We start from the raw sequence: 15,246 nt of genomic DNA, 5'->3' as shown, positions 1-15,246 counted from the left end.
CAATTTTAAATATTAATTTTTCGATGTTCAAACTTCGCGTCGAACTATTTTCGTTCGTTCGAGACTTATTCGGTAGCGATAACTTCGTAACCCGGAGCATAATGATCAGACTAGCGTGGGAAAAATGGCACTGGTTGGAACCGCTCGATATTAGATTATGGCCACCATGTTGCTTAAGTACTCCGAAACAGATAGGGAACCTGTTTAATTCGCGAAGAAAGGTATCTGCTGTTATCTACAAGAAACTCGGAACATTTCCTCTTACTGCAGTAGATGTTTGCAAGTATCCGTGCAATGTAGGAGGAAGTTGTTAGAGCTTAGTGTACATAATGTACTTACATTTTAGTGCAACATGGTATCAACGGTCGGGTCACGCGAATCTCGTTGATACGACGAAGTGAATTAAATATTGTAAATTGTACGAATTTTAATCGCACAAATATCAAGAATTACGATTAACAAAAATTGGTAAAATCTTTTCTGAAAATCTGAAATACATGTGCTCGAATTCATTCGACGATTTTCCATGGAAGGAGTCTCTTCGTGATTTCAATAATTGTAACAATCGGAGCTGTATAAAAATAAAGTCGACGCTGACATTTATTGCTTGAGGCTTATAGCGTGGCTAGCGATTGACCTACTCGCCGCATAACGCCCATTAAGAGTGTATTGAACCAGCCTTGAGAATATTTTGTTTCGACCAAGACTAATAGTAACAAGTTACAATAATAAATCGTTCCTCGTGACTTTATTATTTTCATTTTAGAAGCAACATTGATATTAACCCCTTAAATGGAAATGACGTGTTTTGTCCGTGAATATTTACAGTAGCAAACTAACTAACTAACTGTTAGCAAATATTATTATGATATTCATACATTCTCTTACCTTTTTTTCTATGAATTATAAGAAAATAAACGTTCTATGAATTATTAAAAAATAAACAATATTAAAAAGAAATTTAAATAGTTTGTAAATTTTGTTCACAATAATTTTAATTATGTTAAGAATTTTTTTTTTAATTTCATTGTAACTCAAAAAGTGTATTTTTCAATTTTTATTTAACATCAGTAGTGCTTCGTTAATCTGTCAAATTAAAAATGAAGCAGTGTTCACATTTATATAAATATATTAAATAAAAACAGAAATACTTTATTTTTATTCTGAGATAACTCCTAGCTTAGGGTTGCGTTAAATTAAATTGTCTGCACACGTGCGTTTCTTTAAGAATAAATCGTAAAGTAAGGGATTAACATCGAATGAATTATTCGCAAATTGGTACTTGAAATAAGTATCTATTGCTTATACGCTAAGAAAGTTGATTGCAGTGCGCTTTTACATTTTCGAATCTTCAGTCGAAGGTTGAATGCTCGGTGACTCAAACGGAGACCTTTCGAGCTGCTACCAGTTATTCCGATGACTAACTTTAACTCTGCGGAGCTCGCGATTCGAAAAATTCCTTATCGAGTCCTGGTGTACCCGAAATAGTTATTTATCGTTTACCAAAGTTCCAAGAAATTATTTATCAGGTACACAGACAAGTTCTTGCTGACTTCAGTCGTGATTCTTACTTACAACTTTTATTCGAAATAATTAACATACATAAATTGGATACGATAATAAAGTAATGTAAAATAACATAATTGGCATTATCATTCCCTAATCTGTTTTTAATTATTTTTTGTTTAGTTGTACCCATTACTTACGTAATATTAACAAATAGTTATACAGTACAAATAATAATATTATGTGGCGTGTGCTACTTTTAGCGACAAGCTTAAATCATTTTTTAACCAAAAGACTTTCTATTCTAATACTGAATAAAATACGCGACAAATCAATCGAAGTTACGAACTCATAGGAATACTTCAAAATTTTAGACTGTATTATTTTCATCTATTAAACAATTTAAAGTATCAACGTTAATTGTGGGAAATAAATCGTTCAAAGTAAATACATTCGATCCAACAAAGACTATTCAAAATGATGAACTTGCTATCTTTTGGACTGTTGAAAAGGACTGTGAAAAAGAATTTAATTCATTATATATCGGCGACCATTTTATAATTTGCAGTTAAAATTGTTTATAATTATTGTTTAATAAATTATTCAGTAGTATAGCAAATGATTTCACAATCGTGTATCAACAAATCGTCGTCCACAGTAACATTATTTAATAACTTTCTTTCTGATTTTTCGTGTAGAAAAAGATTGTTTAGATTTCTCTTAGTATAGCATAGTAATTGAAAATTTGATTGATAGACGAGTTAAACGAAGCAAGTTCAATGGAAATGTTATCGTTGGTCAACCAAAATAATTCAGAGATAAATTTTAACCTAACGGAAGAATGAATAAACTTGGTTGAACACAATTGCAAGTGTTTTCAAAATTCAGATCTCTTCATTGAGAGAATAGTAAAATTTGAAAGAGAATTCAAAAACTGCTGAACCATCTGCTCATGAATATTAATTGCGAACAGAAACAGCATGTTTTTATTAACTTTTGGAACCTAGCTGTATTAGGTTCCATGTTCTGCATGAGATACCTGTATTCTAAAATTAATCAGTGCTTGAAGGAAGGTTAAAAAGACTATACTGTCCTTCCCAGACGTGGCATCACCTTGTTACCCGAGTTACTCATCTTTCACAGTCACCAACGGTCGCTTCTTGGCTCCGCTCTCCGCTTCCGCTTGTAAAATGAATTTTGACCGTCAGCTATTTTCTTCGGTCATTCGTATCGGTTATAGAAACCTAATTTTGGTTCGACGTCAGTTGCGACATTTACGCCTTTGGCAGATGTCGCGCGACATATGCCCGAGTGCAGCGGTTCTCATTCGTTTCATAAATCCATATTCGCTGCATGGCAACATTAAATTTCTAGTTGCAAAAAACATTATTATGGAATTATTGCGAACGATCATAGAAATAGTATGAGGATTTTGCTATTAATTAAAAGAGAATTAGAGAAACGATACAACTTCGACAAATATGGCTTTCCCGTTCACCTTTTATAATAGCTTTCATATTTGATATAAAAGAGTCATTTCAACTCTCTTTTCAGCATCTTACGCCCTTTCGAAACCACCGATCTCGTAAATAATTGTACCTATATTTGGATAAGTTAAATGTTGTTAGTTAATTTCTTCATTAAATAAACCTTCGTTTAAGCACGCATAAGCTCATTTTCAATTAATACAGGTTGAACTTAATTGTCTAAGTTAGACACAAAAAGTGCATAATAATAGTATCGAATATTTGAATGAAACTTGAAACAAAAATGATTTCTCTGCATTTCATTCCCATTTCATTTCCATTAAATAGCTCCGTCGTATCTGTGGTAGTTTTTAATCAATCCACTGTCATAAGTTCAATTAGCGCACACTGCGTACGATAATTTAACCATGAAAGTTGAATTAATAATACGAATCTAAGTATTTGTTATTAGTTCATTCAAAACTCGATTAGCGTCGAAACTGGCTGAGAACCGCAGACCTAATGTATACAGCTATTCCTATACATACAATATTAGGTCACCTGTTATGCTCATAGAAAGCGTAGTGTTTGATGTTTAGGGCGAGTCACGAAACTGTTGCAGGTGTTCTTAGATTGAAATACATACATTTGAAAATATTGTGGCTTGATATTGAATAAAAATATTATAACAATGACGGTACCTTTCATTTTTAATATTTTACGTACTATGGAATACTATAACGAGTTAAAGCTATTTAAGTTTTTACAAGAATGTAGTTTCGATGCATGAATTTGATTATGCAATAGTTCGTTTCGATTTTCACGGTCATATCACTTTGTTTTCAGTTCCGGTAGGAAGAGGCTCAGTACCAATGCATTAGCAAGGTAAGAATGAATCATCACTTGTTTGACTTCATAAATAGTAACAGTACTTGTATCATGCGAGACGTTGCGTAAGTCGGTTCGTTCTTAAAAAACGAAAACATTTGCTATTCCGTCTTGTGAAACCATTCATAATTCGTAATTAGCAATTTCTGCCCGAGGTGTGTTCTCACTGTGTAAAATACACTTAAAAATTAGGTGCTCGAACAGATAACGTATCTGTTACAAGTCAAACTACAGAATTACCTCTAGTTCTACGACGTTTGTACAAAAAAGTTTTCCTATTCTCCTCCTTGTACCATTCACTTTTATCTACAGTTTTCTTAACTCGTTAAATAATTAACGACTTACATGGCACTGTTTCTCGGTTGACACAACGCAGACTAAATTCCAATAAAAGTACTGATATCGTTATTACTGTAAATTTGCAATATTTTAATGTTGAATCATATTCGATATTTTACTATTCTATAGTATCCAATATTTTACTATTGAATAATGTTTCACATATTTTAATATTCAAAAATATTCCAAATTCTAGTATTCAATGATATCGAATATTTTAATATTCAATAATATTCAATATTCAGTATTCAATAATATTCAATATTCAGTATTCAATAATATTCAGTATTCAATAATATTCAATATTCAATAATATTCAATATTCAATAATATCCAATATTCAATAATATTCAATAATATTCAATATTCAATAATATTCAATAATATTCATTAATATTCAATATTTTAATATTTGGAGTGAATTTTATTTAACGTTTTAGTCACCGCTTTGTTTTCTTAATGTGTGTTAATTTTCTGGTAACTTTGAAATCTCACGTTCGTAGAAGTCCTGCTCTTCAATAGCAGAAATTAAATAAATTTTAGTCGACGAAATCACGTTTCGGACAACCCAATATTCAGTAAAAATGCAATTTGATTCGAGATGCTGAATTTTCTAAAAATTCTGCGTCGGCACGCAGACCGGCATATTGACGTCACGGGATAACAATAGCTGCGATGTAACTCACCGACGAAGAATTCGTAATTCGCAGAAAGGGATCTCTCGGGGTGTCCTTATTCGACCGGTAATTTTCAAGTCGATCCTTTCGCGAAACACGAAGCGACCGCAGACTTTCTAAAGCGTGGGTATCGGCTGCCTGCACACGCACTTCCACATCCCATTTCCTTTTATGCTTTTACGAGTATCCGAGAATATGTAGACTGATTGAGAAATATGGACTCGATAAATATGCATATCCCTTAACAGTATCGACTGCCGCTGAATAATTTTTGTACAACAATTTCCTTAACGCGAACGAATGTTACGATACTATAGGAAAACGAGAAATGTTCATGAATTTAAGTTTTAAATAAGAAATGTTTCTCATCTATAACGGTTATCATCGATGAAAAAGATTTTTCAGTTTCTTGTAAATTAGACTGCGGATTTTATGCATTTATAGCAAATAATTGATATAGACAGTTTTGATTTTGCATGGTAATATTTTATCTATTTATGATAGAAATGAGTAAATCAAATGCAAATCGAGAAAATCGTTTAAATACTTTAGAGGTGTAACGTTGTCCAACACTGATCCATCTTTACTCTCTCTTGATCCAGCTACAATTTATATTTTTATTGTTATTACAGCCAGCTATATCGGAGTGGGAGCTTCAACAGCTCGGGCAGAGGGTCTAACTGTGATCCTGCGGACGATATGTACAGCGATGTCTCCCTCGAAGAAGATGTCATTGATCTCAGTCATAGAGTAAGTCATTTTCTTCTGTGTACTGTTACTGTAATATCCTATTTCTAACAATAAATATCTACGGCATAGTTTCTCAATGTGGGCGCTAGTACCGTTAGACCTTCAAGAGGCCTAGGAGATTTCTAAACTTCAGTTTCTACTTACAGTAAGTTCTCCCTAATTAACGCTCTGATCGTGCAGAAAAATGGACAATTAGGGAAGATGAGATACGATTATTCGAGTCTTGCGACTCGTTTCTACAGAGTGTCCCAAAATTATGGTACTTTCGGAAAATGAAAGGTTCCTGAGGTCATTCGAAGTAACTTCTTCCTTAGCGAAAATGCAATCCGCGAGCGAGCTTTATTTGCGAGTTATTAACGAAAAACACTGACCAATGAGAGGCGAGCGGAACTGGGCTTCATTCATTGGTTGGCTCGGTCGCCTTGCGCCGGCCGAGCTTGCCTCTCATTGGTCAGTGTTTTTCGTTAATAACTCGTAAACAAAGCCGCGGATTACATTTTCGCTAAGGGAAAAGTTACTACAAATGAGGGGGGGGGGGGGGGTCCTCAGGAACCCCTCACTTCCCAGAAGTATTATGATTTTAGGACATCCTGCATAATTAGTGACAAACGGTAACTATAAAAACTATAATATTAATCGCATCTCCTCTTCCCAAATTGTCCATTTTTGTGTACAATCTGAGCGTCGATTAGGGAGAATTTACTGTATTTCTATCGTTCAAAGGAAATATTTATTGTTAGATGTCATTACCTTGAAAAGGGCATTGAACTCTAAACACTTTTCAAAAGAAGCTACGAGTCAGAAAATGTTGAGAAACACGAACCCCAAGTTTCTGTACTTCTCGTAACACAGACGAACAGATTGTGGGTCTTTGAGTAAAATAAAAATTGTCCGCAGCAATCGCATAAAACGTTAAAGCGTAAAAGCGTGAACTAAATACACCTTTTTCTTCTTCTAATGTCTTCACTGTTCTGTGTCCCTCTTGCCAATTTTTGCAATAAATGTACAAAGATTCGCAATAGTGAGACGACTGCCAACAACGTCTGCACTGCAGATATTTATGCATTTAAAACTCGCAAGAACTTCTTAACACATCCCACGAACAATTGTTCCATAGCTTTTCAAATCTGTGATACACAGCTAACGATTCCTTAATAAGACTAGTCATTTTACTTGTGCGCCAACAAGTCGTCATCATCGTTCACGTAATCTAATAATTTCTTTTGGGATTATTATTTCGAAGAGGATCCCGAAGTTGTCGTCGCCTTGTGTAACACAGTCGTCGTCAAGTCGCCTTATGTAACACAATCGTTGACAAAACTATTGATAGGTATCCGATATATACGAAGTGTTGAAATATTATAATTGGGTTCATTACAACGCGTCTCTGTCCGGATGATTTTTTACCGATTCGCTACAAGCGTAATTGTGTAACGACAAAAATATCTGCTGTTGTCCTCCCACTACGTGATGCGACTCTCTAATAGCGGGACCAGAGGTTTTGGCTTTTGAAAGTACCCATCGGAGTGTTCCTGTATTCTTTTCACGTGACACGTTCCAGCTCGGTTATTTATGGTCACGGAAATACGGAATTCTAATTAACAATAGGAAGTCTGGACGCTTCTTCCTGTTCCTTTGGGCCGACTGGCCTATCGTAAACTCTCGAATACGGTGGACATTAGAATTACAAAGAAGAAAATTATACGACCGTAGAAATACGATGCAGTCGTAAAAACGGTCGGGGGTGAGACCTGTACCCGGATGCGGTTTTTGCACAATGTGAACCTTGCACGAGGCGCCTCGCTTGGGACAGACTGTCCTAATCTACCGAACGACGTTTAGTACCAAAGATATATTAGTAAAAATAACCCTAAAATTGATCCAATATTTCATCAATGATTAATATTTATTGGTGTAGATAATTTATTTAATGAATTTATAATAATATCTAAAATTGGATTTAAGTTAGATAATCTTCTGAATTCTGAATTTATCATAATTTTTGATTTTTCGTAAAGATTGTTCATATTTTATTAAACAACTTTTTACTGAAAGATATACCGTGATTAGTACATAAGTCAATGATTATTAATATAGTTAATAAATTAAAAGGATATAGATAAACTTTAAAGATTTTGTAACAATTACATGGAGTAAAAGTAAATATTGATTTTCTAATGAAAATAATACTAAAATTATTGATACAATTATAAGAATGAATATTAAGTAGATTAATCAAAATGGAAATTTGTTATTTTTATTATACTGGTTATTAATTAAGTAAAATTTAAAAATATAATTATTCACACTCCCGAATTTGAGACAAATCGGATATTACTCACTTTTTTGGTTTTCGTTTATTAAAGAAAGTTTGTTTTTACGTTTCTTCGATAAAGTTCACGTTAAATGTCTATTTCTTATCGATTTGTAATAAGAAATCTCATTCCTAAAATCTAAATATTTTCTTTTTACCATTAAATAAAAAGTGATCCAATTCGCCACGTCTACCCTAAATGGTTTTATTTCTAAATGATTTCAAGACCAACTGTGCTTTTTTCCTTCGGAAATGGAATCATACATTTTCAAATGAACTAGCTAATGCAGATTATAATTCTCGACAAGTGCTAAGCCGTTTATGGTAAACCGTACATTCTATAGATAGCTGAGGGTAACTGCGGAACGTCATGCGATATTCAAATTAAAATATCTCCTGAATTAGTGGCTGTTAGCATAACGCGATTTGGCGTTCTTTTTGCAGAGAAGCTGGCAAACTGCATCGACCATTCTGCATTCTAAAATATACGATTCGTTTTAGGAAATTCAATCATTCAACTTTCACCTGCATTTAAATTTATACTGCATTTGAAAATAAGATCGAATAGAAGCAATTTAATAAATTGCTTTCAGAATTATTATTGAAAAGAAAATTATCGTGTTTTCTTTAAACACAGCCCAATCATTGAAAATCCTAATAATTGGCTTTCGGTAAATAAACCGGTTAAATTACCAGAATTGAATTTACCCAACTAACACATCTCACACAGACACGAAGAGACCGATTTACACAAAATCGTAGCTTTATGTATGTTATCATTGTGTTAAACAGTCATGTTAATCACTCATGCATATACTGTGGATATCGAGAAATTAAAAAATTTTTCAAAAAAAAGAAAGGAATAATTCTCCGCGAATGAGACACTCGGTATACTGGATATGTTTTTGGAAAAGGGAGCTCCCTGAACACTCGTCGAGCGAAGGTGCCCCTGTTAACCTAACATTCGGAACAGTTGTCATCGAAATTATCGTTCCGTTGACGCGGAAGGGTGGTTTTTTTGTCGAATTGAGCAACCTCGGCAGCGAAAACGCCAGAAGAAAACGTGATCCATAGATCGTGAGCACAATAGATGTGTGCTTCGAACTCGCCTTGCCGATCTCCACCGCGCACGGGATCGTCTGCCGAAGATCCTCACGGGGAGAACGCGAGGTTCCGCCAACAGCACCCTGTTCACCATCATCCCCCGTACATATACTACCCACCACCGGTAGCTTATCCCCCAGTAAACCCTTACAGTCCTTACGGCCACTATCATTCGGGAGGGTACTATTCGCATCCTTATTGCAACGAACCACCGGCAGAGGATCCGAAAAGCTCGGGCACGCCCTTGTTCAGTGTTATACTCCTGGTTCTCCTGTTGCTGGGCGTTGTTAGCGTAATCCTCTATCGGATACTACCACGCGAATATCGGCGGAGAACAAATACGAGGATGCCTATTCTGACGCCGTCATCGCCCCAAGTAAATTTTCGTTCGTTATAGAGGGAATTCACCTAACGCCGGACACTAGGATTTTATCTATCCTCGGAAAATAGAATTCACTGAATAACTGTACGGTGGACAACGATTGCAATTTTATTTATTAAGTTACTTCGAGCAGATTCTTGAAAGTATTTTTTCTAGGCATCTTGATCTTCCCACTGTAATTAACTGAACAGTTATAATTAGACTGCGACTCTTTATGCGAATCCTCTGGCAAGTTGCAGGAGCTACACAGACCATATATTCCTTTCCTTATTAATTTTAACGAGTTAAACAATATACAGCTGTATGTTCAAATTCTGTAAATGTTGCACCGGTTGCAATCGGATTTAGTCGTTTCTGTCGTAGATGTATAAAATCGCGGTGTAGTTGTAACAAATGGAACACGACGAAACGATTTTATATTTGATTTATAATTGAAAAATTAATTATTCCACTAAAGGATCTAATCGGATTAATGTTTAGATCGTGGACTTTTTTTGTGCGAAATGTAAATTATTCGTACATCGAATGCAAGAAATCGAAGTTAAATAAAAGCTTGTTTCTGCTTTTAATAAATTCGAATTCTAGCCCTGATCGTGTTTTAATAGTTCTCTTAGAATTTTAAATTCTGTATTTCTAAATCTTTGCTGCCTTTGTCATTTTTACGAATGTAATTTCTTCGAAATGTCATTTAGGATCGTCAACGTTATTTAGTGGAAGGACAGATCTAGAAAGCAGGTATAATTTTATATATTCAAGAGGCAAAGATCCTTGTGTCCCGTACTAGGAGAGGTCCCTCTAATTGTCGTTCATTATTCGCCGTTGCCCCCTCCCCCTGCCGCCCGCCCCACGTAAGATAACCACAATGATAGTCGTCGGCGCTAGTCATTGTTCTCAGAATGACGCGACCACGTAGCTTCCGAACACAACGGAAACAATGCATGATGTTGACACGTTCGTCTCTCTTTATCGCCCGATCGAGACGCTAAAGAATCTCATGTTTTGATATTGTCGATCCTTTTGTTACTGTTATCAACATTACTTCTCATGGACCGGTTAGTTAAAAAACTGATTTTCTTGTTTGCGTAAATCGATGAGATGGTATATTATTATATTATTATTCATTTAATTTCAATATCTTGGAGATCATAATTTTGCGAAGTTCGTTTGAATTCGTCGTTGAGATATTGAGATCATTCTGGAAGAAGTGTCCGGCTAATTATTTTCTTGAAACTCGGTTTAACTTAAATAAATAGTAAAAATACAAATACACGCGGATGATGATAGAAAATGATTTACTTACTTCGACATTACATTGAAATCATGCGTTTACACCTATCGATTGGACACGGTCGGTCTGTCCTGATAACCATTTCGAGATTATCTTTTTCCATGTGTGACGTCACGCGTGGTCCGTTACCTTTGCTTCACCGGATTCTTGGATTTCCAATACACAGGCCATGTCTGGTAGTATACAGAGTGATTCGCGGAACAGTAACAAGTTATATCTACGTTTTGGTTCGAATCAAATGTTAGAGGAGAAAGACGAATGATCTTAAAGGGGTCGTAATGTGAAATAAATAGCTTTTCCGTAGGTGGACGCGTAAAGGTCGTGTAAAGATCATCGACGTTTTTCAAAATGGTTTTGTTGAATAAAATTTAAAAAAATTGTTTTCGCATGTATCGAATTCTTTCTTTATTCTGCGTAAAAAAGTGTTAGGATAATATTATCGAAAAATGAATAGTTTGAATAATCTTTTGAAAAAATGTCATTATCGAAACCAATATTATAAAATTTATATATAATATATATAAATAATATTATAAAATTATATATAATATATATTATATATATATATATTATATATATATAATATATATATTATATATAAATTTTATAGTATTGGTTTCGATAATGACATTTTTTATGACATATTATATATAAATTTTATAATATATTTTATAATACATATATATATATAATATTATAAAATTTAACGCTGTGTAAACATTCGTTTAAAACAAAGATACAGCATTCAGTGAATCGCCCTGTATATGGTATAAGACAAAAATTGTCTGTATCTTAGACTCTATGATACTCTATGATACAGGCAGTGTTTTTAGTAAATTCTTTCTAATTGAGCCGTTTATTTTGAAAGTGGCATAAGTCACTTTGTTTTTAAGTCGATATATTTAACACGTTTAAAAATATGGATGCTAACTTTCGAGAAGATTTACTTGTATTCGTTATCTCAGGATACTGATATTTTTCTCAGTATAAATAATTTCGTATAAACTTTAAAAAATCACCACTTTTCATTACGGTAAAGTGACTTATGCCACTTTCAAAATAAACGGCTCAATTGATGCTCAACGTGTACACAATAATTGACAATTTGGGAAGACGAGACACGATTATTCGAGCCTCGTTCGATTTTATAGTCGCCGATTGTCAATAACTATAAAAACGAGCCACAAGCTCGAACGATCGTATCTCCTCTTTCCAAATTGTCTATTTTTGTTTCCAAGCCGAGTATCAATTACGGAGAATTTACTGTATTTCGCATAAAGATGCGCGCAGTCTACTGATTGGAGAAAGTCTGCGTCTCTGGTATCGAAATCCCCGTTTCCCAAAGGTCCGTGTCGCAAACCCAGTCCGTGAGACGCGTCTCACCGAAACTCCCACGCGAATTGAATCTGCTATCGGCGAAAAGTAAAGCGCACGACCGTTTTTCACATCCAGGGCGATAATCGGTAAAACGGTAACGACACGCTGCGTAGCCGGGCCGCTAACAGAAAGGTCGTCTTTTTGAACCTGTAGACCTGGAAGACGAAAAGGGACGCGAAACAGAATTACCCGGCGGAGTTTATCGTTTTCCCGAGCGACGGTGAATACATTTCGTGCCAGGGCTGCGAGGACGATCACGAATCGATTTGCGAGCCTCGAATGTACGAGACCCCGAACCAAGGTATCATTGAGATTTCGGGAACGAAAAGAGTCAGCGTTGGCACCGAGACGACAGACTCGGACCTAACGCGTTCGACCGGCACGTAAATCGGTTCTGGAAACTATATCAACGGATCGAGGAACGAGATCGAAGACTCGCGTCTGTGACGATACGCAGCTCCGCGATGCTTGGATTCATGGATACCAGAAATTCGAAACGTTGCGAAAGTAAAAGGGAACACGTTAATTAACGCGGCTACTGAATTAAATCGTTGTGCAATTACCAGCTGCTGATTGGATTACGGAGAAGTAAGCACATTCGTACAGGATGTTTCATGGAACGTGGCGGCAGTAGAAATCGGCGGCTCGACATGAGAACTGCTGCGATTAAATTAGTTTGATTAATTCGTACACGCGATCTTCGGAGATCTCGGTGGTTCTTGTAGCATCGAATCTTCTATGGTTCTTCATTGATAACATTTGCTCGCTTTATTTGCCCGAAGCCTATTAGAAGGCCTCGCAATGATTGGAATATGTCTGAAAGAAACTTGATAATTTTGTTTCGAATAATGACTTCGAAAGAATTTGTTATATTATATTAATCTAATTAATTTGATGGATTTTGGATGAGATCGTTATAGTTTTTGAACAATTTTTAAAGAAATTGTTAGTTGTTGATCTTCACTTGCAAAAATACAGCTATTAGAAAACTGGTCAAGCGTGTGCGAGAATCCGATACAGTGAATTCTCTCTAATTGACCCTCAGTTTGTGCACAGAAATGGACAATTTGACAGCTATAAAAACTATAAACAAATACCTCCACTTCGAATCAAATTGCTCATTTTTGTTTCCAAGCTGAGAGTCAATTAGGGAGAATTTACTGTACATTTCATTGTTGGAGATTTCGAGATCTCGAGCGTTTTAGGTCCCGAAAATTTCGGGACTGTGCTCGGTTCTCGGGTGATCTCGGGCGGTCACGGGCAGTCTCGGTTTCTATGTATGAATATTGTTACGTTAGATATATTATTCATGAGTAGAGACCGAGACCGCCCGAAACCGACCGATTTCGCCCGATTCTTTCCGACCCGTCCCGAACTTCGGGTTCCCGAGACTCGGGCGGGTTTGCACACTTCTATTGCTGGTAGATAAAGTGTTTATTATTTTGAAGCATTAACGAAATACCAGTGGATGTAAAGCTATAGAAGAATACACTAATTAACAGATAATATATGAATAAAATATTGCTATATTAATTGCGAATAAAATTGGGTTTACATAGACTGCGATTTTTACCTAGTTCTTTATTTATCGGTAACAATGTCAAAATGAGATATAAATAAATTGTTGGAGTTATTAATTCATACGCGCGAGTGTGTAATTTCTTGGCCGTTCGATAAGTGAGAAAAGGGACTTTCACTTATCGAGTGACCAATCACGTGCGCGCCCTTAGTAGATCAATTCGTTCTTTATGTTAACACATTACAATGTTATGAAATATCCTGTATATTTTCGTATCGAACGATATTCCACTCGGTAAAATATTTATTACAGATTTGGCTATGACAAACGTGAAAAAGGTTTGAATATCGAGATTAGAACTATCGAAATCAGTATGTTAAACGTGTTATAAACGCCTACTCGAGTTTATGGGATATACATCTATTAGCAAATAAACAGTTCTCCGCTAATGTTAATGTAAAAATGTCCATAAAAATGTGATGTCCATATTAATTTTCTATCAAAAACGTAAAATCTTGTAACCTAATAAAATAATCTGTTTCACATGACGCGACACCTTCTTTTTAAACTTTTTTTTTACACTGGAACTACCAAACCAGGAAAAGTGACGGGTTTCCAAATTTTTCATTTGAATTTATTTTCTGTTGAATTTATAGTTTTTATGAGAATTTGTTTGATAAACTTTGTTTACACACAAAAATCGTATGAAGTTTGAGCAAATCCAATCTTGTCATTGTTATAAAACAATATATACATTAATCACGTTTAGGACTTGGTAGTTCTAGTGTTAAAAAGAGTTCTCTTAAATCTGATATTTTTTGTAAATCGCTCATTATGATTAACACGCGAACGTATGCACATAACTTTAATGGAAGGATGGTTCAGAGTAACCGTGTCATCGATAAAGAAACATCAGAATATCGCTATAGTATAAAATAAAGAAAAATATGTCAAGGAACAAAATTATTCGTACACATACAAATGAAATTATTAGTGAAATTTTCGGTTCTGGTCTATCCTTCTAAACGCAGGTCGAATAAAAATTTGAGAAAACAGGTGGCAAAATATGACCTGTGTCAAAGCAGCATCAGGAAGTTTCCTTGAATGGGGCGGCTGGTCTTTCTTAAGTTTTGTGATTATTCTCGTTGTGATCGCATATCTTGGATACGATTACTACAAAGAATGGCTACCTTCCAGGTCATAACGGAAATTAATTAAGACACAAGAAATAATATCAAGCATTTTCATCTTGCACGGTATTTCTGCACATTATATTATTATATTATTATATTATTCGACATATGGTTCTACACAATTTATTTTCATTGAAAAATTAGTTTCGCATTTCTTTCGATGTATTCATCACGTTGCATTTTATTCTTGTCGATGATACAATATTAATTAATAAATATATTTTGAAACAAATTCAGTAAGTTTAGCGATAGCAATGTTCTTGCAAGTAGTTGACTCACAAGTCAGGAATATTAGTAATAAATAGTTTTGTAGTTATCTGTTATTTGGAAAGAAAGTGCTTATCGCTTTGGTAGAACTTATGAATAAAAAACAATGAAAATATTAAATTTCTACTTTAAAACAAGATGTTACATTGCCCAGTATTGATTATTAATTACTAAAG

The 15,246-nt window shown here is 34.9% G+C and overlaps 1 protein-coding gene across 3 annotated transcripts in view; it reads left to right on the top strand.

Annotated features, from left to right (window-relative positions):
- The window catches only part of nuf (rab11 family-interacting protein nuf), a 33,162-nt gene that overhangs the window by 12,185 nt on the left and 5,731 nt on the right, over positions 1-15,246 (top strand). For all 3 annotated transcript variants that reach the window (XM_076527363.1, XM_076527365.1, XM_076527364.1), the window contains exons 5-6: positions 3,819-3,857; positions 5,509-5,626. In XM_076527363.1, the coding sequence (XP_076383478.1) occupies positions 3,819-3,857; positions 5,509-5,626 (157 nt within the window). The remainder of the gene's footprint in view (positions 1-3,818; positions 3,858-5,508; positions 5,627-15,246) is intronic.

The sequence above is a fragment of the Megalopta genalis genome, chromosome 19 (assembly GCF_051020955.1).
Source record: "Megalopta genalis isolate 19385.01 chromosome 19, iyMegGena1_principal, whole genome shotgun sequence".
NCBI classification, from domain to species: Eukaryota; Metazoa; Arthropoda; class Insecta; order Hymenoptera; family Halictidae; genus Megalopta; species Megalopta genalis.
The sequence above is the reverse complement of the archived record's forward strand: the minus strand, read 5'-3'. Positions and strand labels throughout refer to the sequence as shown.